The 25,046-nt window shown below is 56.4% G+C and overlaps 3 protein-coding genes across 3 annotated transcripts; all 3 read right to left on the reverse strand.

Annotated features, from left to right (window-relative positions):
- Window positions 1-768: 768 nt before the first annotated feature.
- EAH_00025460 (hypothetical protein, conserved) lies at window positions 769-11,851 on the reverse strand (the record flags this gene model as incomplete). Its single annotated transcript, XM_013396633.1, has 10 exons — window positions 769-976; window positions 1,416-1,505; window positions 1,690-1,757; window positions 1,950-2,529; window positions 2,699-3,317; window positions 3,516-5,154; window positions 5,306-7,019; window positions 7,186-7,325; window positions 7,553-10,348; window positions 10,562-11,851. The coding sequence occupies 10 exons, from the start codon at window positions 11,849-11,851 to the stop codon at window positions 769-771; spliced, it is 9,144 nt and encodes a 3,047-aa protein (XP_013252087.1).
- Window positions 11,852-13,477: 1,626 nt separating this feature from the next.
- Window positions 13,478-19,839, reverse strand: EAH_00025470 (hypothetical protein, conserved; the record flags this gene model as incomplete). The annotated part of the gene is made up of 3 exons (XM_013396634.1): window positions 13,478-13,671; window positions 13,871-18,527; window positions 18,634-19,839. The coding sequence occupies 3 exons, from the start codon at window positions 19,837-19,839 to the stop codon at window positions 13,478-13,480; spliced, it is 6,057 nt and encodes a 2,018-aa protein (XP_013252088.1).
- Window positions 19,840-23,716: 3,877 nt separating this feature from the next.
- On the reverse strand, window positions 23,717-24,594 carry EAH_00025480 (hypothetical protein, conserved; the record flags this gene model as incomplete). Its single annotated transcript, XM_013396635.1, has 2 exons — window positions 23,717-23,860; window positions 23,971-24,594. The coding sequence occupies 2 exons, from the start codon at window positions 24,592-24,594 to the stop codon at window positions 23,717-23,719; spliced, it is 768 nt and encodes a 255-aa protein (XP_013252089.1).
- Between the last annotated feature and the right edge of the window lie 452 nt (window positions 24,595-25,046).

Consider the following 25,046-nt stretch of genomic DNA (forward strand, 5'->3'; position numbering starts at 1 on the left):
CGCCCAAATCAAGAGCCACATATCAATACATCTACAAACATCGAAAAGACCTTGCTGCAGCGCTTGCACCGGTTGCTGCAGCAGGATCCATTGCTTCTCCTGCTGCTGCTACAACAGCAGCAGCAGGAGCAGCCCCTGCTTTGCTGCTGCTGCAGCAGCAGGCAGATCACACTTCTTCTCTAACTAAAAGCCAATGCGACAACTCAAACAACAGTAGAGGCTTGTCGGATGTTAAGCCTCCCAACCTCAACCGACGTCCACAGGTGTACGAAGCCTGTAACCGATGCTCCCGCTGCCGCAAACTTCTGCTGCTGCAGCAGCTGCCGTATGTTGCTGCATCGAGCCTGCACTAGGCTGTTTCTCCACACATAAAGAGAGCCCTTTCGGCCTTGTAAGCGCCAAACAACTACCTGTGAATGCAATCAAACAAAAAGGCTGCAAACCACGTAGTAGCAGCAGAGGCACCTGCTGCTGCTGCTGCTGCTGCTGCTGCTGCTGCTGCTTCGCGGCGGCATGTAGCCGTCTATACGCTGTCGCAAGACATGGGTTTCGCTGTGGAGTGGAGATGCCTTTGAGGCAATTTGCGGAACGGCTGAAGGCCCATGTGCGTCCACTTCGTGTTCTGGTTGCTGCTGTTGTTGCTGCTGCTGCTGCAACACGCCTCTGCGATTGCTGCTACAGTGCGAGGAGAAGAGGCCCTGGGCCCATAACATATCAAAAAAGCAAATGAGGTGGCTCGCACTTCCAAATACAGCGATCCTACCACATTCACTGTTGCTGATGCTGCTGCCGCTGCTGCGGCTGCTGCTGCTGCTGCTGCTGCTGCCGCTGCTGCTGCTGCCGCTCCCGCTGCTGCTGGCGCTGCTGCTGCATGTGGCGGCGCCTTCGCGACGTTGCAGCTGCTGCAACCTCTTCAAGATATGAAAGGGCTTCAAAGGACTTCAGCGTGTCCGAGAACAGAAATCGGCAAAAGTGCCTGCCCGCAAGTGCCCACGCCAAACCCTAAACCCTAGACCCTAAACCCTAGTCTCTAAACCCTAGTCCTCAAACCCTAGATGCAACGCTCTGTAGACATAGGAGACCCAAGAAGGGGGGTAATAAGGGCTCAGTCGCAGGGCTTTACAAGACAAGAAAAGCTAAAGACACAAAACCTCCGGGTACAGGCGCTCAAGGAGGCTGCAATCCGTCAAAGCTGATGGTTTAGGCTTTAGTGTTTAGGGTTTAGTGTTGTTTCAGTATAGTGTTCATTTAGGGCTTGATTAGGGTTTAGGGTTTTCAAGCTACGAGATCTGCAAATGCGGTTTCCCTGATGGATCACAGAAGGGTCTAAAACAGAGGGTTCCCTAGAGTATACAGTGCGGACTCAAAGGCCATGAAGAAATATTAGGGTTTAGGGTTTAGGGTTTAGGGTTTACAAGATTTCAGGAGAAGCGGGGAGGGAGTCGTTGAGGAGCTGTGCCCTGTACCAGAGTTCCACTGACTGAAATGGTTCAGGCATCTCTTTGCTGCACCCAACGCAAACAAGCAGCAGCAGCAGCAGAAACAGTGAAGCATATTGCTTTCTTGAGACCTGTGTGCGACAGAAGCCGCAGACGCAGCATCAGCAGCAGCAACAGCAACAGGCAGGCCTACAAGGGCACGCTGCAGCTGCAGCAACAGATAGGAGGGGAGCAGCAGACTCTCACTCACCGCATCTTTCGCAGGGCAACCACTGTCCCCTCATTCTTGACAGCAACAGTGTTTCGTAATATTGCCAGCTGCAGCAAGTCCAGCAGCAACAACAGCAACAGCAACAGCAGCAGCAACACCAGCACGAACAAACCATTGGACACAACAGAGGGAACAGTCAGAAGCTCCACCGTAGAGGTGCAGCAGCAACACAAGCGCTGCTGCGGGGATCAGACCAGAGCTTAGGAATACGGGTTTAGGGTTTAGGGTTTAGGGTTTACCTGCTGCAACAACTGGAAGTGCACGGGCCCGAAGGTCTTATAGGCAGAAGAAGGTGAACAACCGCTTCGCCCTAGGAGTCCTGGGAAGCCTGCAGGGCTAACCTTCAGACCACTGGGGAGAGACAATGCTCTCCGCATCTCCCGCTGCTTCTGCTTCTGGTGTTGCTGCTGCTTCTGTTGCTGCCCCGTCTCCGGCTGCTGCAGCTCCGCTACCAAAGCCTCATCGCTGTCTTCTGAAAGCGGCTGCTGCACGACTTCAAGATCTGCAGGTAGCGGTCCTTTCTTCTGCCGTTGCTGCGGCGTTGCTGCTGCTGCTGCTTCTGCAGCCTCCATGTCTGCCTCTAGCGAACGGTAGGAGCTGCTGCTGTCTGCTTCGCTGCTGCTAGGCAGAGACACTAGAGACCATTCTTCCCACTCTGTGGGGCTGCGCAGAGTCTCCTCCACCTCCTTCTGTAGGGCATCTGGCCTTTTAACGGGGTAGTCGCGCTGCGACGCAGGGGCCCTAGGGGGGCCCCCGGAACTAGGGGGGCCCCAGAGCCCTTCAGCAGCAGAGGGTTGTAGAGGCGGGCCCCATATGACGCTGCATGCAACGCAGGCGCACACAGCGGTAACCGAGATCCTCGTGCTGCTGTACAGACAGCTGGGTAAGGTGTGCGCTCTAACTCGCTAACCCGCTAGGTAGCTAGCTAGCTAGCTAGCCAGCTAGCAAGAGCTCATCGCTAAGCCGCAGGAAACAGCCGGACACTGACCTGTCAAGGGACAGCTCTCGCGAGGGCGCTGCCTCTCCAACATCCCTGTCAAGGCTTTCATAATTCATTTCCTTGCTGCTGCTGCTGCTGCTGCCGCTGCTGCTACCTGTACCATCGGAACCTTTAGGGGGGCCCCCGCCTGCCGAACCTGCAACCCTGTGGGGCGCTAGAGGTAGTTCGAGGTCTGGCTGAAGGGGGCCCCAACCTGAAAGAAGAAAGGCCTCCGCTGCTTCTGAGTGAGCTGGGAGGGCAGCAAGAGCTGCTGCAGCAGCTGTACGTACAGCAGGGTCTACAGCAGCAGCAGCTACTCGCCACACCTGCTGTAGCAGCCACGGAAGCTTTCGATGCTTCTCCACGTGCTGCTGTTGCTGCGGCAGTAGAAGCACCTGCTGCTGCTGCTGCTGCTTCAGGAATGAAGACGGTGGGTCCAGATACCGTAGGGCCTCCAACGATCCGCAACTTACTGCTATTTGAACCGCAAGCCAAGCCGCTGCTGCTGCTGCAGCAGCATCTGCTGCAGCTGCTGCAGCACAAGATTGCCCCCGAACCTCCGTAGGCCTCGAAAGGGCTCTCCACAGTCCAGGGAGGAAACATGAGTCTCCACGTAAAATGCGGCGGCCTGCAGCAGCAGCAGCAGCAGCAGCAGGAACATCAGTAGCAGCAGCAGAGATTCTTTAGCCCCCAGAGAGGCTCTACGTCTTAATAGAAGGACCAGAAATTGTATAGAGGCTCCACAGATCCTCCTACGAACATGAGCATGCAAGATTAGTTGAAGACCCTTTAGGGGCCGGCAAACTTAAACTTATAAGGGTCTTACCTCTCTCAGTGTGCGCCAGCACCGTAGCAACAGAGGCGGGGGGCCCCACAGGTCTTGGGGTCTCCTGCATGAGTTGAATCTCTGCACCGACAGCTACTAAATGAACATACGAAAGAGGGGCCCGGGGGGTCGGTTTCCCGTCTTGCTGCTGTTGCTGCTGCTGCTGCTGCTGCATGAGGTGGCAGCAGAGGGTCCAGCGGTAAGGCCCCCGCTGCAAATACACCGGAAGACAAACTTCATCTTCCTGACCCGTGTACCTGCACGGTTGCTCTGAAAGGTCTCCGTCCCCAACAGGCTTTGTTTGCTGCTGGCGCTCTGTAGGGGCCCCCTGCTGCTGCTTAGACTGAGATAGGGGCCCCCCAAACCCCCGGAGGTAGCAGCGGCGGAAGAGCCTCCTTTCATGCTGCTGCTGCAGCTGCTGCAGCAGATCGTCGCCATCAGAAGACCATCTAACCGAAGCAAACGCTGCCTTAAAAGGGGGCCCCACCAAATGACCTTGGGGCCCCGCTGAGAGGCCCTGAACTCTAACTACTGCTCTTAGCCCAATATCTGTCTGTCTGCTGCTACCCATCTGGGGGGCCCCTTCGGAAGGATCCGGGGCCCCCCCACCAAGCGTCTTCATGCCGTCAAACATTCCGGAAGATACGTGCCCCATTTCTCCTCGTCTTCGTGCTGCTGCTGCTGCTGCAGCAGCAGCAGCTGCTGCTGCTGCTGCTGCGGGCTGGCCTGCACCAGTAACAGCCTCGTCCATCCCTCCAGGCAGCAAAGGCTCCTGGGGCCGGCGAAACAAAGGCAAGTTGCAAACAGAAGACAACACCCAATGCGTTGCAAGGGGGCCCCCATCTATGATGCTGCAAAGAGCAGGAGGCAGGCCTGGGACGGCACTGAGGGCACAGCTGCTGCTGGCTAGCGCTGCTGCTGCTGTTGCCGCAGCTGCTGCTGCAGCCTCCATAGCTGTTGCAGTCGCGCGATGCTCGCACATGGAAGCATCTGCAGAGCTAGAAGCTCCGCCGTTGTGCTTCTTCCGTTGCTGCTGCTGCTGCTGCTGCTGGCAGTGATGGGTGTAGAAAGTCTTCGACACCCAATCTCCTACGCAGCGGGAAGGCACAGCAGCAAGGGAAACCTCTTGCAGTACGATGGGGCCTCCTGTATCTTCATGCGGCAGCATGAGCTCATGCTTGAGGTGCTGCTCAGCTGCTGCAGGCGCTCCTGCAGACCTGCAGCGCTGCTGCTGGTGCTGGGCCCCAAAGTCCACCACCTGCAGCAAAATCTCCCACGGCACAGACGCCAGCCAGCTCCACTCTTTTCTGCATGCGCAGTAGCAGCAGCAACCGCTGCTGCTGCTGCTGCTGCTGCCAGAGCCGCAACCATCTGCACACTGCGCGATCGGCACGTTGCTGTTGTCGACGTGGGGACACAGCCAAGGCGGCTGAGCTGCTGCTGTTGCTGCTGCTGCTGCTGCAGCCGACCGAGCCCCTCTCCAGTCATGGGGGCTGCAAATGATTAAAGCAGGCGCTGGGCCTTTTGCTGCTACAGCTGTTGTTGCTGCTGCAGCGGGATGCGGATGCCCTGCTGCTGCCCAGAGGGATTCTGTTGCTGCTGCAGATTCTGTGGGCCAGACACGACTGTCTTTCAAAGCCTGAAAGGCACATACACACTCAGAGGCTTTAGCCCTAAACCCTAAACCCTAAACCCCAAACTCTAAACCCTCCATCCACCCTAATCTACAAACCCTCCGCTCTAATCCCTTAACCTTTAGTCTCCTAGACCCCAGGGTAAACAAAGTATACCTCATCAGCAACACCACGAAAAACCCTCGCCAGGCCTCCCCCTCGCAGCGGCTGCAGCAGGACCGACTGCTGCTCAACTCGCTGCTGCTCAAGCGGCATGCCTCCTGCTGCTCCTCCTGATCTTGCTGCCGCTATTGTGTCGCCCCACAGCAGCACAGACTGCCAGCGCAGTTGCTGCTGCAGCCAACCGTCAACCGCCAGCAGCCGAAGCCCCTCACTGCAGCGCAACAACTGCAGCTTCAGGGGTCCTGGAGCCCTGCTGAGGGCCTCTGGGCCTTCCTTAACCAATTGCCGCAGTACACATTCTGCTGCTGCAGGTCCATGGAGCTGCAGCAACTGCTGCTGCAGCAGCAGCACCTGTTGAGACACTCCAATAGGCAAACAGTTTTCAAGGTTACCTTTTTGCTGCAGCTGAAGCAGCAGCTGCAGCTGCCAGACCCATTCAGGGGTTTGTGCCTGCTCCGGCTGCTGCTCCTCTGGCTGCTGCTGCTGCTGCATGTTGCTGCTGCAGCAGCACTGACAACTCCAGTGAGCCAAGATGGCTAGCTGCAGGTCGGGGGCCCCGTGGTGCAGCGCCTCAGCAGCAACTTTTCGTGTTGCAGGAAATCGCAGAGACAGCAGAGGGATAATAGCAGCAAGCGGCGCAGCAGAAGCAGATGACCGTGCTCCTGCCAGCAGCAGCAGCAGGGGAAGCAGCCCTTCCTGCTGCAGCAGCTGCACGCCAGCGGCCCGGCGGCTGAGAACCCCCAGCAGCTGTCCATACACTGCAAAGAGGGACCGGTGCTGCAGGCCTATACGCGGTTGGTGCTGCTGGCGTTTGCAATGCATATGCAGCATCGACGCCCCTGCGTCCGCAGCAGCTCCCACTGTGCCCAAGCTGCTGCTGCTGTCTTTGCTGCAGACGGTGCTGCTGGCGAGACTAAAGCTGCTGCCGCACGCTGCTGCAGCGCAGCTGCAGAAAGGGCTCGATGCTTCCGTGCTGCAGTAGCCCAGCGATGAAGTGCATGTAGCAACTCTGCACGGGTCAGTCTCCGCGCAGCAGCTGTCCCTCCGGCCACCGCATGCAATTTGCAGCAGAAGTTCCCCAATCTCCTTCAGCAGCTTCCTCAGTCCAAAGAGCTCCCGCAGCCTCCGGTCAGCCGCTTCTGCTGCTGATGCTGCTGGTTCTGCTGCTGGTTCTGCTGCTGGTGCTGCTGCTGGTGCTGTTGCCACTGTCGATGCCTCTGTTGCTGCTGCTGTTGCTGTTGCTGCTGGTGCTGTTGCTACTGTTGCTGCTTCTGTTGGTGCTGCTGTTGATGCTGCTGCAATTGTTGCCGGTGCTGCCGCTGACGTTGCAGCTGGGAACATGGCCGCACTTGCTGCTGCTGCTGCTGCTGATGGTGCTGCTACGTCGAAGACAGAAGTAGGGAGCTGCAAGACAGCCGCACGCTGCTCCTCTAAATGCTGCAAGAGCAGCAGCAGCAGCGCAGCAAGAGCGTGAGCCGCAGCAGGCAAGTAAAGGCCCTGAGGGCCGCCCAGAACAGACAATATGGATGAAGAAGACGGCGACAGACAGGAGACACACCGCTCAATAAAACGCTGGGGGGCCCCCCAGGAAGCCCTTAAGGGGTCTTTCTGCAGCAACACCCCAGGGGCCCCGAGGCCCCTAAGCAGCTGCCCTAGCACCTGCGGCCACTGCCTGCGAGAGCACACAGCCCCAAACAAACCCCAAACCCTGAAGTCATAAACCCTAAACCCTAAACCCTAAACCCCAGAGAAAAGCCAGCAATTGTCTCTATGGATCCTGGACAAGCCGGTACAGCTTTGTATAGGACAAGTGCTGCATCGGCATTAAGGGTATAGGGTTTAGGGTTTAGTGTTTATGGTTTAGGGTTTCGCACCACTTGTCGCATTCCTTGGCTTCATCAAGGACGCCTGTGGCTTCGAGCTGCTGAACGATGCTCTCCGTTAGTGGGGGATCATCGAGGCCCGCTGGAAGGTGTAGAGACACCTGAAGCTGCACGCCCAACTGCCGAAGCCGCTGCAGGGGCAGCAAACATAGCATACAGCAGCAGCAAACAGAAGCTGTGGCAAAGAACAACCTACCGCAGCGGCAAACAGAAGCAGCAGCAAAGCACAAACTAGAGCAAGCAGAAACAGCAGCAAAGCAAAGCCTACAGCAGCACTAAAGCACAGCCCACAGCAGCAAGAAACAGCGGGCTTCCTCATAACTCCCAGCAGCAGCAACAGCAACACCAGCAACGATACCTCTTCCGCTGCAGCAGCAGTTGCATACGACCCCAGATCACCCGACGCCTGGTACAGCAAGGGGCATGGGGTGTGCATACACCTGAAGAGGGAGTCCCCTAAGAGCTCCAGCAGGTCCTCCGACTTCTGAGCTCCTGCTGCTGCGCTGCTACTGCTGCTGAAGAAGGATGCTGGCAGCAAAGCACTTGCTGACGTAAGGACCTCGTTAAAGAGCGACACACTGGCCCAAAGGTTGCTGCTGCTGCTACTGCTGCTACTGCTGCTGCTGCTGCTGCTGCTACTGCTGCTGCTGCTGTTGCTACAGTCGTCCCTACAGTCACTGCTGCTGCCACTGGTGCAGCTGACGTTGCTTCCCGCTGCGGGTCCATTGCTTGTGCAGCCTCCTGCTACGTATTGCTGTGGGTGCTGCGGTGCATCGGCAGTTCTTGAGGCTAGCTGCGGCGCTGCTGCTGTGGGGCCCCGGTATAAGGTTTCTAATATGCTTTTATTCATATTTAGGTTGCAGTCTGTAGCCCCAAACCCTTCACTAAGGGGCCCTCCTCCTGGGCCATCGATGGCTTCGTGGGCTTCTCTTACATACGGTAGCGGCAGCAGCGCCGCAGAAGCAAACAGCAGCACAAACAGCAGCTGCGCAGCTTCCTGCTGCAGGAGCTGTGGCTGTTGCTGCTGAATGCGCTCCCTGGATCCATGTTGCTGCCGCTGCTGCGGCAGCAGCAAAGACACCGACGAACTCGCATGCAGCGGCATCGGCAGCTGCCTAGATGTTGTTGCAGACAGCCCCCAAGCAACAAAAGGGTCTCCTTGAGTCCAGGGAGTCCCCAGTGTAGCAAAGGAGTCGTTGCCCCGCAGCAGCAAACCTCCGCAGACACTTGCATCATCTGCTGCAACATATGCTCCACTGCTGTTGCTGCTGCTGCTGTTGCTGCTGTTGCTGCTGCCTTCCAGCAACCCCAGAAGCGCGGCGTGGAAGCGCCAGCGCAGCAGCAGCAGCAGCAAAAGCCGCGCATGGGCCACTTGAACTCCATCGCAACAAAAGGGGCGCCGCCCGTCGTGCTGCTGCTGCTCTTGCTGCTGCTGCCCAGCCTGCTTCTCCAACAGCAACCTGCAGTCTTCAGCGTCAAGTCTGCGTCCCCCAAACCCAAGAGCCAAAGACAAGAGACAGTGCAGAAACTTTAATATGAAACAGCGATGCTCCTGTGGGGTCTCTGGCAATAGCAGCAGCTGGAGCACCTGAAGGAGTGGCTGCGGCTTGCTACAAAGCAGCAACAACCCCGAGACTGGCTGCAGCAGTACAATCAGAGCATGCGCTGCTGCCCGCTGCTGCTGCTGCTGTGCAGTCGTAGGCCCCCGAGTGGAACTAGCAGCACCAGTGGCAGTGCTGCTGCAGCTGCTGCTAGCAGGAGGTATAGGGCCGTGCAGCAGAGACCCAACAGAGAGGTAAGGGCCCAGCGCCTCCGACGGCACCACCGGCACTCGGTGATGCTGCTGCTGCTGCTGGTGCTGGAAGAAGCTCTCTGGATTCGCTACAATTGTGGGGTTGCTGCTGCTGGTGTTGCTGCTGAAGCTGCTGCGGCTGCTGCTGCTGCTGCTGCTACTGGCAGCCTTGCCGACTGCCACTGAAGACATACGGGAAAGACCAGCGCGTGGAGCACCTGAAGGACCCCACTGGCTGGCTGATGCATCGAAGCAAATGATGCGAGGGAGGGAGCTTAGTTCAAATACCATCAGAGGCCAATCCAAGCTGCTGCTGCTGCTGCTGCTGCAGCTGCGCCCCAGTCTGTTGCTCGCTGAAGGACTCGCGAGCCGGCTGGCAGCCTGCCCTGAGTGTGTTTCTGCAGCTCCCTCGGCAGCGGCGTAAGTTGCTGCCGCTGCTGCAGCTGCTGCTGCGCTGCTGTAGACAGAAGCGGAGCAGTAACAGAGACGCCTGAAGAGAGAAGCCGCCAAGACGGGATGGGAGCGGCATAGGCCTGCTTCTGCTGCTGCATGCAGCAGCACACCGAAAGCTCCGCGGCGTAGCAAGGCAGCAGGGGGGACAACTGCAGCAAACTGCAGCAACACAGAGATGCAGCAAGCCATCCACTGTTGTCGGAGGTGCTGCTGGTCCTGCTGCCGCTGCTGCTGTTGCTGCCACAAAGCATTTCCTAGAGAACTGTCACTGCGAATCGTTCTTGAGCTCGGCCAGAAGTGCTGGTGCTGCTGTTGCTGCTGCTGCTGCTGCGGCTGGAGGTGCGCTTGGGGCTGCCTTGCATGCCATACGCGCAGCCGCAGCAACGCCACTTGTTCGTGCTGCAGCAGCAGCTCAACCCCTGTTGTTCCTTCGCGAGGGCCCCGCGTCTCCTGCAAGAGGCAGCCCCCCGGTGCTGCTGCTGCTGCAGCTTCAACTGCAGCAGCAGCAAGATTTGTTGCTGCAGCAACAAGACAAGTCGGAGGAGGCACCCTACCCCAGCCCCCCGTAAGCAGCATTCCCCATCGCAGCAACAGCTGCAGCGCAGCTGAACGCTCCAAGTCAGCCCATTCCTTCTCTTCTTGCTGCTGTTGCTGCTGGTGCTGCTGCACCTGCTGCTGTGCTGTTGATTGTCGCTGCTGCTTTGGAGGCAGCAGCGGACCTGCAGCCAGCAGCTGGGGGATGCACAACCGACGCAGCTGGAGCAGCTGCCTGTCGGAGACCAGCAAATGCCGCAGCAGCAGCAGGGCAGCAACGCGTACAGCCGGATGAGTAGACAGAAGCAAAGGTCGCAGCAGCCGCAGCAAACGGCTAGAAGCAGCGCAGTGGATGAACTGTTTCCCTGCTGCCCCCTGCAGCAAGAGCAGCAGAAGCAACCGCAGCAGGAGCAGCAACAGCGGAACCGCATTCACTATTCACAGCAAAGACAGTCGCAACACAGATAGCTTCCTAAACAGCAAAACAGCAGCAGGATCAGTAGCAGCACGAACAGCAATAGCAGCACAAACAGAAGCAGCAGAAGCAACACAAGGAGCAGCGGGAGAAGGCAGCAACGTGGGGCTTACGAGAAATTCATCGCGACACCGCAGCAGCAAGGCCACCTGCATGCGTGCAAGATTCTCTGCTTCCTCTTCTGCTGCTGCTGCAGCAAACGGAGCTCTTGCTGCTCGCTCTGCTGAAGGGTCCCTTCGGACACCAACTAAGCCGATGCTGCTGCTGCTGTTGCTGCGAGGCCACGACTCCAAGGCATTCCGCAGCAGCACCTCAGCACTAGATGCTGCCTTGCAGCCGCTGCAACGGCGCTTCAGAGAAGACAGGCGTACAGGAAGGCTGCCACCCTCATCGGCCTTCTTGTTGTAGCTGCTGTCGCTGCTGCAGCTACGACGGCTGCTGCTGCTCTCCTTGCTGCTGCTTCTACTGCTACTATTGCTACCGCTATCACTGCTGCTGCTGCTGCTTCTATTGCTACTGCCGCCACTGCTACCACTGCTGCTTCTGCTGTTGCTGCTGCCGTTGCTGTTGCTGCTGATATTGCTGCTGCCCACGCATTCGTTCACTGCCTTCTTGCCACTGCTGCCGTGGCTGTGGTGCTTGCTCCAGTCGCTGCTGAAACTGCTGCTGCTATTGCTGCTGCTGCATCCGCTGACGCTGCTGGAGAAGCAACAAGCCCCTGAGTCGGAGCGCACACCAGTACAACTATCTGCTGCGGCATCCTGAGACTGGGGCCTCCAATCGAAGTCACTGAACAGTTCGCTACCGTTGCTGTTGCTGTTGTTGCTGCTGCTGTTGCTGGTGCTATTGCTGCTGCTGCTGCTGCTGCTGTCGTTACGCTTCCAGCTGAGGCCTTCACTCGCATCCGATCCACCACCCTCGCTGCTGCAGGTGCATGCGCCTCTGCTGTTGCATGCACAATTTGCTGCTGCTGCTGTGTCAGCAGAGCCGCGGCAGCGGGAACACACCGCCCTTGGGCGTGCTGGAGGAGTCTCGCGTTGCTGTGCTGCTGCCCCAGCAGCAGGATTGCTGTTTCTCGAGCTGCTTCTGCTGGTATCGCAACTGCTGCTGTGGCTGCGGCCGGAGCTGCTAGTGTTGCTGCTGTTGCTCCCACAGCTGCGGCTCTTGCTACACTTGCTGCTGCTTTTGCCACGGTTGGTGCTGCTGCTGCCGGAGTTACCACTGCTCCCACGGACATTGCTGCTGCTGCCACCGCTGCTGCTGCTTCCACTGCCACTGCTTCTGCTGCTGCTGCTGTTGCTCTGGCAGCCGCTTCGTCGGCTACTCATCTGTCCTTCATCTTCGGGTCCCCCGGGAACGTCGCTCCCTGGAGGCCCGTCCTTAGGAGCAGCCCCTGTTTGCATGGGAGTCTTCTCTGGCTAAGGTGGAGTGCCTCGAAGCCGTGAGAAGCAGCGGGATCGCGATCCCCTCGTACGGGGTTTGGTGTGTAGATACACCCCCCGCCAGCAGCGCGGCTGGGGGGCGCCGGAAACTCATCGCCGCTAATGCTGGGCGATTAGCACTGCTAGGGCCCCTTAGAGCCCTCCACTGTGTAGCTGGGGGCCCCCACGGCCCCCCGCTGCTGCTAGTTGTTAAGAAGTGCAGGGGTGTGGATATGAGGCCTCAAGGGGGAACAGCGGTTGCGAGCCGTGCAGTTCTACGACTCTCTTTTGGTAGGAAATGAAATAAACAAAGTCATTCAACAACAATTCTGATAGAATAAACCCCCCCTGAAGATTCTGCATGCAGGAGCCGCCTCCCGCTCGCTACCGCAGACGACATTGCTGGGCCCCTCAACCCCTAGAAGGGTCTTAAACAAGCCTTCTTATAGTCCTTCCCCTTTTAATTCTGCAAGAAAAGAACATACATATAACGCAAAGCTTCCTTAGGAACCCGCTGAGGGGCCTGTATGCTTCAACTGCACCAGCAGGGCACACACCGTGGGAGAGGGTATGCTAGTGTGTGCTTCTCTGCAGCGGGATCGGTCTTCCTGCGGATCTTTAAAGGCTCAGGCTGCCCCATTACGCGTGCACTGAGTTGCATGGGGGATTCAGACCTGCACAGCTGAGCATGCAGCATCGGCTCCCACACACAAAGGCTACGCTGGGTCTCCACCGTAGGCCCACATACCCGATGGCTGAAAGCAGAACATATCAGGCTGTGAGAGGGCTTACTATGGGGTCTGCGAAATTGCAGATCCACCTGCAATTAGAAGTGATGCTAGTCATGCGCGCAACGTAGCCCACAAAGGCGCAACAAGTTCGTTCGAGTGCAGCAGCAGCAGCAGCGGTAAAAGTATCAGCAACAGCTCGAGCAACGGCAGCTGCCGCTGCTTCTCGGGCTGGCAAGAGCCTTAACCCGCCTATTGCTGCAAGGGGGTGCTGCACACCCTCAAAAAGAAGCTATCTAGCCTATTTAAATGCACGTATATGCGTAGATAACGCATCTGTTACAAAATGGCCACCTTGTCCTCTTTGAATAGCCAAGAGGATCTGAAGAGCGATGTTCTATCACCTACGTAGCTAGCCAGGTAGCTAGCCAGCTAGCTAGCCAGCTACCGTCTTCTACACAGCTCACCAGCTGCCTAACGAGATCCTGCCTGGGCTTCCCTGGGCCAGGTACAGGAGTCCCATAACGCCACGTGTGGCTTGCTTAACGGAGTTTTTCTGCTCTCTCTCTCTCTCTCTCTCTCTCTCTCTCTATATATATATATATATATATATATATATATACTCTTGTGTATACCATACGTATGGAATAAATGGGGTGTTAAGTATATGGCCACCTCGCTGCAAATGTCTGAGCATGCTGTGCGCAGCAGCTCGGCTCTACGAGACGGCCGCACCCTAAAGATGAGCCTGTGAGGGGGCAGCACGGCTGCGGCTTCATAGTCCTCAGGTGTACGTACACCTGCTAGAAAGAAACCTGCTGTCACAGCAGCAACAGCGAAATCACACGCCGACCGCACAGCGGATGCATGTATGCAGCAGCTAAGGGCCGCTGGCTTCCATGTTGCTGCTGCTGCTGCTGCTGCTGCTACGCGGGGTCAGCACCAGGTCTTTCGATGTGAGCTTAGACGGGCCCCGGCGGCCCCGTTGCTGCGGCTTCCACGGATTGGCTACCATCACCGCTGCTCTCCGCAAGAAGGCTTGCAAACTCTGCCGAGTCACTGCCACTTGCGCTGCTGCAGCAAACACACAGCAGCAGCAGTAGCAGCAGCAGTAGCAGCAGCAGTAGCAGCAGCAGTAGCAGCAGCAGCAACCTAAGATTCAACAGCACACTTCCTAACAGCACTGCACCGGCAGCAGAAGCAGCAGTGGAATCAGCACCTGCAGCAAGAACCTGCAGCAGGAGCCGCGAGGCTGCTGTCATCGCTTGCTCACCCTTCAGCGACTCCTCGATCTCTGAAAGAGTAACTGGCTCCATTGCTAGCAGCCGTCCATACACCCCGAAGGGGTCTTCCCGGCGCAGCAGCGCCGCACGGATCTCTGCGGCTGTTGCCGTTCGTTTCTGCCGTCCTTGCTGCAGCTGCTGCTGTTGTTGCTGTTGCTGAGAACTCATGGGAGACGAAGCACCATCTGCTGTTGCAGTGCCCCCGTACTCCGGTGGCAGCACTACACCTTCCGAAGCCTCGAGAACACCAGCAAAGGTGCATGCAGCAGCAGTAGCAGAGCCAACAACAGAAGCAGCAGGAGCCATGGGGTCGTTTGCTGCACTGCCGTTTGCTGCGCGCTGCTTCTTCTGTCTCCTGCGAACCTGCGTAGGTGGTGCTTCTCCAGCAGCAGCTGTTGCTGCACCGGAATCTGCCGCTGCTGGACCTGTTACCTGCTGCTGCTGCTGCGTCTCGCCCGTAGCCATAGCAGGCTGCTGCCCACTCCCTTGCGTGTGGGCAGCAGCAGCAGCAGGAGCACCAGCCACAGCACCAGGTAGGACGTTGGGTGTGCCTGTAACAAGGTAACGGCATATCTGCTGCAAAATAGAGACAGTCTGCTGCTGCGAGAGACCCCCAACCTTCAGCCCAAAGAAGGACAGCCACCTGTGAAGGCAGCTGGCTTCCATCTTAGCCCAATCTATTCGCAGCAGCAAATGCTGGTCGTCTATTGCTTCCTCTATTGCTGCTGCTTGTGCTTCTTTTGTTGTTGATACTCCTCGCGGCTTCGAAGCCGTTGCAGGCCGGTTTGGGGTTGCAGCAGCAGCAGCGGCTGCTGCTGCTGCCGCTGTTTCTGCTGCTGCTGCTGCCACCGCTGCTGGTCCCGCTTTCGTCGTTGCTGCTGCTGCCACACCTGAGACTTCGTTCAAGACTGACGAAAGCTCAGTTATCCTGCCTGCTGCTGCTTCACTGTCAGCAACTGGTTGTGATGCTCTTGCTGCTGTGGCCTCTGCTGCCGTTGCTGCGGCGTTCGTCTCTGAGCCTGTCTCTGCTGCTGCTGCTGCTTCATGAGCTGTCTCTTCCGTGTTGGCAAGATGGGGGGAGGAGAGCAGCTGCAAGCCTTCATCCGATTCACTCTGGCTGCTGCAGCTTTTGTTGCTGCTGCTGTCGCTGGAGAGTTGCACCAGCTCGATTGTCTCTTGGCTATTTCTCTTGTAATGATTGCCTGCGTTCCATGTCCTGTGGGATGCGCTGCTGCTGCTGCTGCTGTTGCTACTGCTGGCGCCGTTGCTGCTGCTGCTGGACGGTGGGGTCTGCGCTGACGCATAAACACAGCCGTCGTCAGTTGAGAACGGCAGCTCCTGCTGCAGCGGTTGCTCCTCCTGTTGCTGCTGCCCTTGTTGCTCTTCCTGTTGCTGGTGTTGCGACTCAGTTGCTTCTTGATGGAGATCTCTTGGCGTGTTTACGCAGCTCAGGGGGGAAGGTGGGCAGCTCACTGGGGTGTACATGCACATCCCCGGGCTGTACGCGGAGCCACGCGGAGACGACACGTCTACAAAGGAAGCTGTATCCTCAACTGCGAGTTCTTCTGTCTCCTGCTGCATCTGCTGCCCTTCCAGCTGCTCCTGCTGCTGCACCAGTTCCACTGCATTCTGGTGCTGCTGCTCGTGCTGCTGATGTGCCTCTAGAGCATCTCCGTCTGCCCGCTGCTGCATTTGCTGCCGAGGCTGCTGTTCCTGCGGGTCGTCTGGCAGCTCCTGCAGCTGCTGCTGTTGCTGCTGTTCCTTCTCCTGCGGCGCTGCGTTCGGCTGCTGCTGCTTCTCCTGCTGATGCGTTTCTACGACGTCTGCGTCTATCCCTTGCTGCGTTGGCTGCCGAACCTGCCCTGGTTGTTGCTGGTCTCTCAGCAGCAGCCCTCCTTCTTGGTGCTCTGTTTGCTGTAGCTTGGACTCTTGAATTTGTTGCTTCTGCTTCTGCTGCTGCTGCTGTTGCTGCTGGCTTCCCGTCCAGTCTCGGTGGCTTTCCTCCCCTGGTTGATCCTCAGGTGGCTGCAGGAGCTGTTCAGCTTCCCGTTTCTGAGACTCTTCTAGCGGCAGCAGCAGCTCCTCTGGTGGCTGTTGCGGCTGCTGCTGGTGCGATTGCTGTGACTGCTGCGGCTGCGGTTGCTGCTGTTGTTGTTGCTGCTGCTGCTGTTGCTGTTGCTGCTGCTGCTGCTGGCCCTGTTTCCCCCTGCGATTGCAAGCCTCTGAGGGACAGCGGCAGCTGCTGCCCTCCTCACCGCACCGGAGAGCCGCAGCGAGGAAAGAATCGAGGAACGAGAGACCTTCTGCCAGGGCTTGCAGCCGCTGCATTTGCTGGCGAGCTTGTTGCTGTTGTTGCTGTTGCTCAGCATGTTGCAACTGTTGCTGCTGTTGCGGTCTGTGCTGCGCTTGCTCCAGCTTTTGCTGCTGCTGAAGTTGCTGCAGCTGAATTTTGTTTCTCACACGCTGTCTCCGCAGTCGGGAAAGCGCCTCCCTGATTTGCTGCGGCTGCTGCTGCTGCACAAAGAGCAGCTGCTTTAAAGGCTCAGGGAAGATGCAGCTGAAAGAAGGAGGCAGCAGTAGGGACCAACTGCCCACGCAGTCTGTCTTCCCCGCTGCTATCCACGCTGCTTCTGCTGCTGCTGCTGCTGTGGCTGTTATTTCCTCCTCAACCGCCGCTGTTGCTGTTGTTGCTGCTGCTGCTGCTACTGCAGTGCCACCCGCAGCGGCAAATCCACTGGGAGCAGCTCCCACACCGCTGCTGGTGCAGTGATTGCTGGAGCCCTCCACCGTTTCCACTGCCCGTGCAGCAAGATGTGCAGCAGGAACAGCAGCAGCGGTAGCTGCTACTGATGGGGCGGATGCCACCAGAGGACTTCGCACTCCTTCCTCTCGTTGAGATGTTGTTGACGGTTCTGTTGCTGGCAATGCAAGCATAGGGGCCTCCGCGCCTGCTGCCGCTGCTGGATTCCTGTCTTGTGCAGTAGCTGCAGCATCTCCTGCAGGTTCTGCAGCTTCTGTCCATGCTGATGTTGTCCTAGGAGATTTTACTGCAGTTGTTGTCTCTTCTGGTTCAAGGTTGCCGCCCACGCAGATGTACTGTTCATCTTCTGCTGCTGCTGCAGCAACTAACGGCAGCGCAGCCATACACCGGACGCGAGCTGCAGCAGGCAAAGCATTTCGTGCTGCACTTGAAGCCCACGACATTCGCAGCCGCGCTGGTGAAGCGGGTTGGCTGCCTGCTGTTGCTGCTGTTGCTGTTGCTGCTGCTGCTGTTGCTTCTGCTGCGGTGCGTCCACCAGTCAGCGCTGAGCCTCCACTTGTAAGGAGCGCCTCCGCAGTAGCAGCAGCCGGGGCCGCAGCAGGGAGACGCGGGCGCAGCAGATTCGAGAATGAGGAGACCCCTCTAACGGCAGAGGATATGTCTGTTGCCGCTTTGGATGGTGCTACCCCTGCTGCTCCTACAGCAACAGCAGGAGTAGCGGTCCCAACACACGGCTCACCTGCAGCTTCTTTCGCTGCGTATACAGGAGGATGGCGCAGCAGGGAGGAGCCGCATGCCCTGGCAATACCCCAAAGGGATAATACATCCGCTCGCTGCTGCTGGTGCTGCTGCTCTGGTTGCTTAGCTAGAGACGGTGACGACTTCTCTGTCGGCTCATCAGGTGCTGCATCTGTTGTTACTACTGCTGCTGCTGAAGGCAGGGTCTTCACTCCAGCAGCAGCAGGCTCCTCGACTTTGGCTGCTGTAACTGGGGCCTCCGCTGCTGCTGCTGAGAGTGCTGCATTCGCATCGGCAGCCGCTGCATCTGCTGCTGCAGTTGCTGTTGCTGGTGTTGGTCCCGCCGTTGTTGGGACGCCTGTCTTTGTTTCTAATTCTTCATTGCTTCCTGAAGCATCTTCTGCTGCTGCTGCAGTAGGGGAGGAGTGTTCTCCCGCCGGAGGCACAGACTGTCGGCTGTCTGCTGCAGCATCCGTGGGTGTTGCAGTTGATGCCGCTGCTTCCTGTGGCAGGATCCTTGCTGCAGAAAGTGGTGTGTCTGACCCCAGTGAGGTTGCCGATGGTGCTGCTGCTTCCCTCGTAGCTGCTGGGGGTGTTGCCGTTGTTGCAACTGCTGCCGATGCTGCTTCTTTAGGAGGGGGTTTTTCTGAATCCGTCAGCAGCGTCACAGCAAGCAATTGCTGCTGTAGCAGCACGTGTTGCTGTTGCAGCCTCAGTTGCTGCTGGTGGTACTGTAGTTGCTGCCACTGCTGCTGAAGCAGCTGCTGCGATAGCGGTTCAGAGGGCAACGTGGTGCCACTATCGGACGCTGACGACTGGTGTTTTGCATGCTGCTGCTCCTGCTGCTGCTGCTGCTGCTGGTCTTCAGCGTTCTGCTGCAGCGCTTCCCCTTCTTTGTCATTTTGTCGTTGCTGCTGCGATTCGAGCCGCTCCAGCTCCTGTAGCTGATCAGAGACACGCGGCCATGAATGCAGCGCTGGGAATGCCTCACTCGTAGTTGTTGCAGCCGCTGCTGCTGCTGCAGGCCCTAGGTCCCATAGAGCAGCAAGAAGACACTGCTGCTCCTGCTGTAGTCTCTGAAGCTGCTGCTCAACCAAAAGCAATCTCTGGCGCAATCGCTGCGAGAAGTCCGCTAACTCTGAAGGATCCTGCGGCAGCAGAAGCAGCGGCAGCAGACGCAACACAGGTATGGGCAGGCAAGAAACCAAAATCCAGCAGCAGAGGCAGTCTATTAGCAGCAGAGGCATCGCCTACACCACCCGCTGCTCCTGCTGCTGCTCCCCCTACCTGAGGCCTCCGCAGCAGCAAAGGCGTCGGCGGCGCTGCTGCTCCTGAATGCTTCCTTCCTTTCTGCAGCAGCGGCGAGTCACCAGCTTTCTTCGCTGTAGCTGCTGCAGCTGCTGCAGCTGCTGTTGTTGGTGCTGCTTCACCTGCCCCTGTTTTGCGTTTTCGCCCCTTACGGCCCTCCACTTCCGTTGCTGTCGTAGCTGCTGTTGCTGCCGCTGGCTTCCTGCTCCTCCCTTTTGCAGCCACAGAGGCAGCAGGTGAGTCTGAAGGGGCAGCAGCACATGCAGTACTGTTTGCTGATGCTGCGGTTGCATCGGCCTTCTTTGAGCTAGACGATGCAGGGAAATAAGCTATGATGTCCTGTGAGCCCAGCGATTTTCTCGTGCATTTACTCGGTTGCTGCAGTTGCTGCTGCTGCTGCTGTTGCTGATGTCGGTGCTGCTGCAGTTGCTGACAATTCGAAAAGGCGAAGACCTCAATGACACTGAAGTTTTCGTTAGCAGCAGCTGTTGTTGCAGCGTCACTTCGCTCTGCAGCAACAGCAGAATCTGCGGCCTGTTGCGCATTTGACCTCCCCGTTCGTCTCCTCTTTGCTGGTGGGGAGCGAGGCGGCGCTGCTGCTCCTGTTGCTGCTGCTGCTGCTGTTGAAGCAGACCTCGATGCCGTTAACCCTCTTCGCCGCCGCTGGGCTGCAGTGCTGCTGCTGCTAGTGTTTCTGCTGCTGCTGTTATTGTCGTCGTTGCTGTTGCTGTTGTTGCTGCTGTTGCGGTTTGTTGGCTGGTGCTCCTTGTCGCCGCCTTGCACCGTTTCCCGCTCAGCAACGCCTTGCTGCTCGCCCTCGAGCTTCTGCTGCTGCTGCTCATAGTGCTGCTCCTGCTGGGGTAGTTGCTCGCTGCCGTTATGTTGATTTTGCTGCTGCAGCTGAGTAGTTGTAGAGCGGAGCAGCGCGGCTAGCTGTGCCTCTACATCGCCGAGCGGTTCGTGCGACTGTTCCTTCCGCCAGGTCTGCTGCCCTTGTTGCTGCTCGTCGTGGGCCTGCTGTTGTCTTTGCTGCTGCTGCTGCTGCTGCTGCTGCTGCTGTTGCGGCGGGGAATTGTCGCGATCCTGCTCCTTCGGCAGTTCAGCTGAAAGCTCCTCAGGGTGTACGAGCGTATCAGAAGACTGAATGCTCATCGCGTCATCCAGACCCACAGAAGTCTAGTGCAGCTGCTGCTGCAGCAGCGCTGCCGCAAGCGCAAGTTCATACACCACCACATGCAACAAAAACCACCTTGGGGGGCCCTCAACCACCCACTGCCTCAGGAAGGGCCCCCTCCCCTCATATGTCTTCAAACCTCAGTCCCCAACTGCACAAAAAGGATATTTGACAGCTCCAAGACAAGGAAGAGACTGTTCTGCAGGGTCAACACCGACAATCTAATGATATGCTGCCTAAGCCCTACATGCCTGGGGGCCCCTAGGGGGCAATTCATGCTTTCCTGTAACGCACAGGGTATCGCTCACTAATGAACTCGGAACACTCTACTGTATCCAGACGCAAAATGCGAAAGAAAGCAAACAAAACAAGCTGGTTAGTGGTGAGGAAGTATTGGTTGCATTGCCAAGGCAAGGAGGCGCCTGCAGTACCCCCCAGCATAACACCAGTGGAGCATCTGAATCGCTAGTCCGTAACAACGAGTTTTTATTTGTTTTCCCTTATATGTTCTCCTTTGTGAGTGATGACGAGTGCAATGTAGGCAACAAGGTGTGTCTGCAAAACACCACATGCTAGGGAAACGCTCACAGCAACTCTAGTTATTTTGCAGCTTACGGTGTTGAAGCGCTTGAAATATATTTCATTCGCCATTTCGGTGTGTGGATTTTTGAGAATGGATCAGACAATAAAAGTGAGGCACTTCTTGGACTATCGTTGCGCTATCTCCCCTTGTGGGCGGTACTGTATTGTATAGGCTGGTCTGTAGAGAGGCACCAAGATTAAGCGGAAACTTGAATCTTATTGGCTTTTTTTTTAAATTCGTGTGTTCTATCCGTCTACGTGTGCGCCTTCCACCAGATGGCCTACCGTGAACGATCTTGGAAACTAGCTAGGGAATGCCTCAGCTTAGTATTCCCAGACGAATGGTGCTTCCCTGCTAGGCTCCTCCCTCAGCAGCTAGTGATGCGCATTTGCCCACCACAAGATGTGTTTATGGAACATCTGTTGCACGCAGCAGACGCCCCAGCTAATTCCATATGGGCATAACATACGACCATTGTCCGTTGCAACTTACAAAATTATCAGCTGGTTTCATGCGTGGCATGCTCAAGAACTGCCAAGGCGCAATTAAAACTAAGTATCTTGACTAAGTTCTTCTGGAGCGATCGCACCTCGGTACGCTCATCAATGGTAACGCAATATAGTGGCACTTTAATAAAGTGTGCGTCTGCCGGGAATCGAACCCGGGTCACCTCGATGGCAACGAGGTATTCTACCACTAGACCACAGACGCTCAGCGGTAGAGCTCGCCTGGTTGCAGCTGTGCTGCAAATTCAGGGCATTGCTATGTTCCTCCTAAAATGTGGATATGCTTTGCAGCAATGGAATAGTTGCCTTCTGTTGTCTCTAAAATGGGGTTGAAGCCCGTGGATGCATTTGCTTGTGTGCGATGTCGGTTCACATCTCAGTGGGCAGTGTATGCTTTTGTTATACAGGAGGCTTTTTGCTAAAGCCGGCTGACATTCGAGGGAAGCTAGTGAATTTCATACAGCAAAGCACAGGGGAGGGTTGTACTCGAAATAGAGAAAGCCTGCAGAGTCATCCGCAGGCAAGCAAGATCTCGACTTGCCCAAGTGTGTAAGGCCCCCTGCAGCTGCTCTTTCCCTCCATTCGTCCTCTCACTGCTGATCCAGCAGTTGGGGGCAGTTTGCTTTGCTCTAATTTGTGTTTTTCGTCGTTGTATCTGCCATCAAAGCCTTCAGGCTGAAGTGGCCAGTGGTTGGTGCCACAAAGAAGCGTACGGTCTGAGCAGGAGTGGCAGCAATCACCCAGATCTCACGGGAGAGTGAAACTGTGCAGAATATTTATCTAAGGCGTAAATGTAAAAGCACCTCATAGTTTTTTACAGTCTACTGCTCAGTGTTTTATGGCGCAGCCTTGGTAATGTCGTGAGGAGTCCGCTGGTAGTGTGAAGTTCTGCGCCAGGCGAGGCAAACCCTTTGCTGGCATCAACAGTAACGCATGCGTTTTCTTCCCACTTCAAGTTTAATTAAATAGCACCCATGGAATGCACAAAAGTGGAAAGGAAAACGAGCCGAATGGAAGGGCTAAAGAGGAAGAATAGCACACCATGACACTGTTGTGCGTACCTGTGTCGGCTTGCCCTACAGCGTGCAGTAGATATACTTCAGTTGGTGAGATACACCCAAAAGGTTGCACGCAAAGGGCGGCCCCGCATGTGGCATGGTTGTGCCAGGATTCTGCATCTCGTAACTATTCTCTACTGTCAAGTGTAGAAGGCAAGCAAGAGCTGTGCCAGAATACCTCATGTGTATGCCACCAGAAGTAACTATTGCTGCCTCTTTCCCCCACCCGTCTACCAGGTGTCGCAAAGGGCAGCAATTGAGCTTATGGGGGATGGGCGGGAAAGTGCCCACCGCGACAAAGATCCTAGCAGGCACATGCTACAACCAACGCCCAGATTGCTCCAGATGCTGAACTGCAATTCGTCACAGAAGCAAATACCCATCCGGATTGGTTATTCGTGTTAGACAACTCCTTGACAGTCAGTCTACATTTTGGTGCACTACTCTTACTCGAAGGGTAAGCGCCACGGCCGGTGGCTGCCTTTGCCTCAGCTGGTGAAACGACGGCTTGGAAGACTGAGGCTGCCATGTGATGCTGGAAATTTTCTGCAACAGCCTGGGCAAGCCGTAGCAGTCACTTGCTTCAGTTCGTTCTCCTAGAGTGTTTGTGGCAGCGGGAACACAATAAGTACAGAACAAGTGGACAATCACATAAGGGAAGCATAAGTTGCTCGCCTCAACGTTGCTAGTATGTCATAGTTAGCTAGAGGAGATTACCAACGTCAGCCAGGAACTGTCACGTACGGCAGGCTGTCAAGCCCACGTGTGGACGCCAGCATCCTACATGCTCTGATGCACGCAGCGAGAGCGTATTGGCGTGTACCAATGACAGGCGTTTGCCTCTTTGGCTCACTGGGGAACGTGGGTCTCGCATGGTGTGAGTAGAAGACAATCACTCTTTTAGCACGAGCACAGGACCTTTTTATGCATGGGAATGCTCAGAGGGCGGCTGCTCGCGGAGGCGGAAAAGGAAAACCAATACTCTCCCGCTGCATGCATTGCAATATGGTGGGGTCCACGCGTAATGGCAGAGCAAAAGTGTGCAAACCTTTCTGTTCCGGAACACTTTCAAGGAGTGTCAGGACTCTAGCGTAACTGTTCTCATATGAATATTGGGAATCAGGACTCCTAGCTGCAGAATGTGATGCGCATATTATGAAGCACCTAACACAGTCACAGTAAAAGGGCAAGTGAGTGAATTGCTCAGTTAGCTGCTTCGGTGTTGAGACTTAATAGCCCTGCTTTTGCTCTGCTTTCTCTTCCTATCCTTGTTATCTGCGTATGCATCGCATATGAAGGGGTAAGCCACATCATGTTCGCTGGCTCTAGCCAACGAGAAGTAACCTTCACCTAGGTGGTAAGCTGATCCCTTTTTTTCCATATTCCGCAGTGAAAATAGGAGCAGTAGAGCACCCTTCATAGATCAGGCGTATTCCATGCTTGATAATCCACGTTTTGCAGCCCTTTCCTCATTCAGTCAACGAAGACGGTCATGAAAATCTAAAAAAAAAACAGTTGGCTAGTTGGCTGTAAATAATTTTGTTGCTCATGCCACCTCTAATGAACTTTGTTCTTATTCGCACTAGTATAGCAGAGTTGACGAATATTTACAGGAGAGTTATTATTCTGCCCCCATCGTGCATTAGTAGCAACTGCCTCGAAGAGACAATCAGAAAACGATGGTGGAACGTTTACGAGGCCCTCCGAATCACGCGGCTCCAACATAAACCCGGCTGGACCGAAAGCCGGATTCACCTCCCGGAGCGTCCTGCAAATCGAGCTTCCCAATGAAATGAAAATTGCCTTCGTTGTCTTCTAGACACAACTTCAGATGCCCATCATGGGAGCGCCTCTGAACCAGGCAAGCAAAAGCAAAGTGCACTCCACTCTAACTATGCATGCCCATATGCATACACTACTCACACTCCGTATACACTGACCTTGCCTGAGATTGTTGCTTACCAAAGAAATCACAAGACCGGAAAGGGCAAGCGAAGTGGAAACCGCCAACACCTCGCTGTCTTGTAAAGATGTTTTCCGTTGCCGGCGTTGCATGGCTTTGTCGTCCAGAGTATGCACGATTCTGCTACCGTTTGCCAAAACAATGGCAATGCCATAAGAAGGAAAATCTCGAATAAGTGATCCGACGTTCCTGCTCTTGGCTTTAGCGTGTGCAGACCGCTGGAGTCGATGCCCTTCCACTTGGCAACTCCAAGGGTTTGAACCTGTGCTAGAGGCACTTGTGCTGTCGCTAGACTCAATCCCTTTGCTTTGGTCGTCTTCAGCCACAGACTTGGACACTAGCAAATCCCCTTCCCACGGGAATGTCCGTAAAAGGCGGCACGCGCGTTCGTGAATGTAACAGGCTTCCATGATGGGCGTTTCTGGATCGTGCCGAAGAAACTGCAGAACAGGGGAGGGCAATCGGATCTGGTCTAAAAGCACAAGGCTTCCCGAGCCTGTGATAGGGTCGCCATTCCTCTCATTCCACTGCAGCAACACCAACGAGTTGTCTGCTGTGGAAAGCAGCAACAGGCGCTGCATCATGGCCTCAAGAGACCGCGTCGTTTCTCCAAAGGGCATCATCTGTAGAGCCTGTATGACCGGGTCAGTGCCAGCGACTGAACTGAGATGTGGCGGAGCCAAGCGGGTGTATGTGCACCCGGTCAACCAAATATCCGCAAGTTCAAGGGTCATCCCACTGACGCGCTGCAGGGCAAGTAATACAGCACATTAAGGCGCAACATCATTGAGTGACTCACATGATAACGGTAGTTGGAGGAAGCTTCGTATTGCGGTGGGGAGCCAGTGAACAAGATTATTACCGGAATGGAGGGCATGTTCCACAGAAGGCGCAGCGGGGGGTCCCTGATGCATGATTGGCCTTCAGGGCGTGCCGGTGGGTGATGCAGGCACCTCAGGTTGACTGAGAAGACAGCCAGTAGAGAGGGTCCAGTAACAGCCCACAGGTTGCCCCAGAGAGGCTGCAGACGAACTGTGGAGAGCATGGTGCTGCGGCTGCGCGCTGTAGGTCGCTG

The sequence above is a fragment of the Eimeria acervulina genome, genomic scaffold, assembly GCF_000499425.1.
Source record: "Eimeria acervulina Houghton genomic scaffold, Eah_scaff207, whole genome shotgun sequence".
NCBI lineage: Eukaryota > Apicomplexa > Conoidasida > Eucoccidiorida > Eimeriidae > Eimeria > Eimeria acervulina.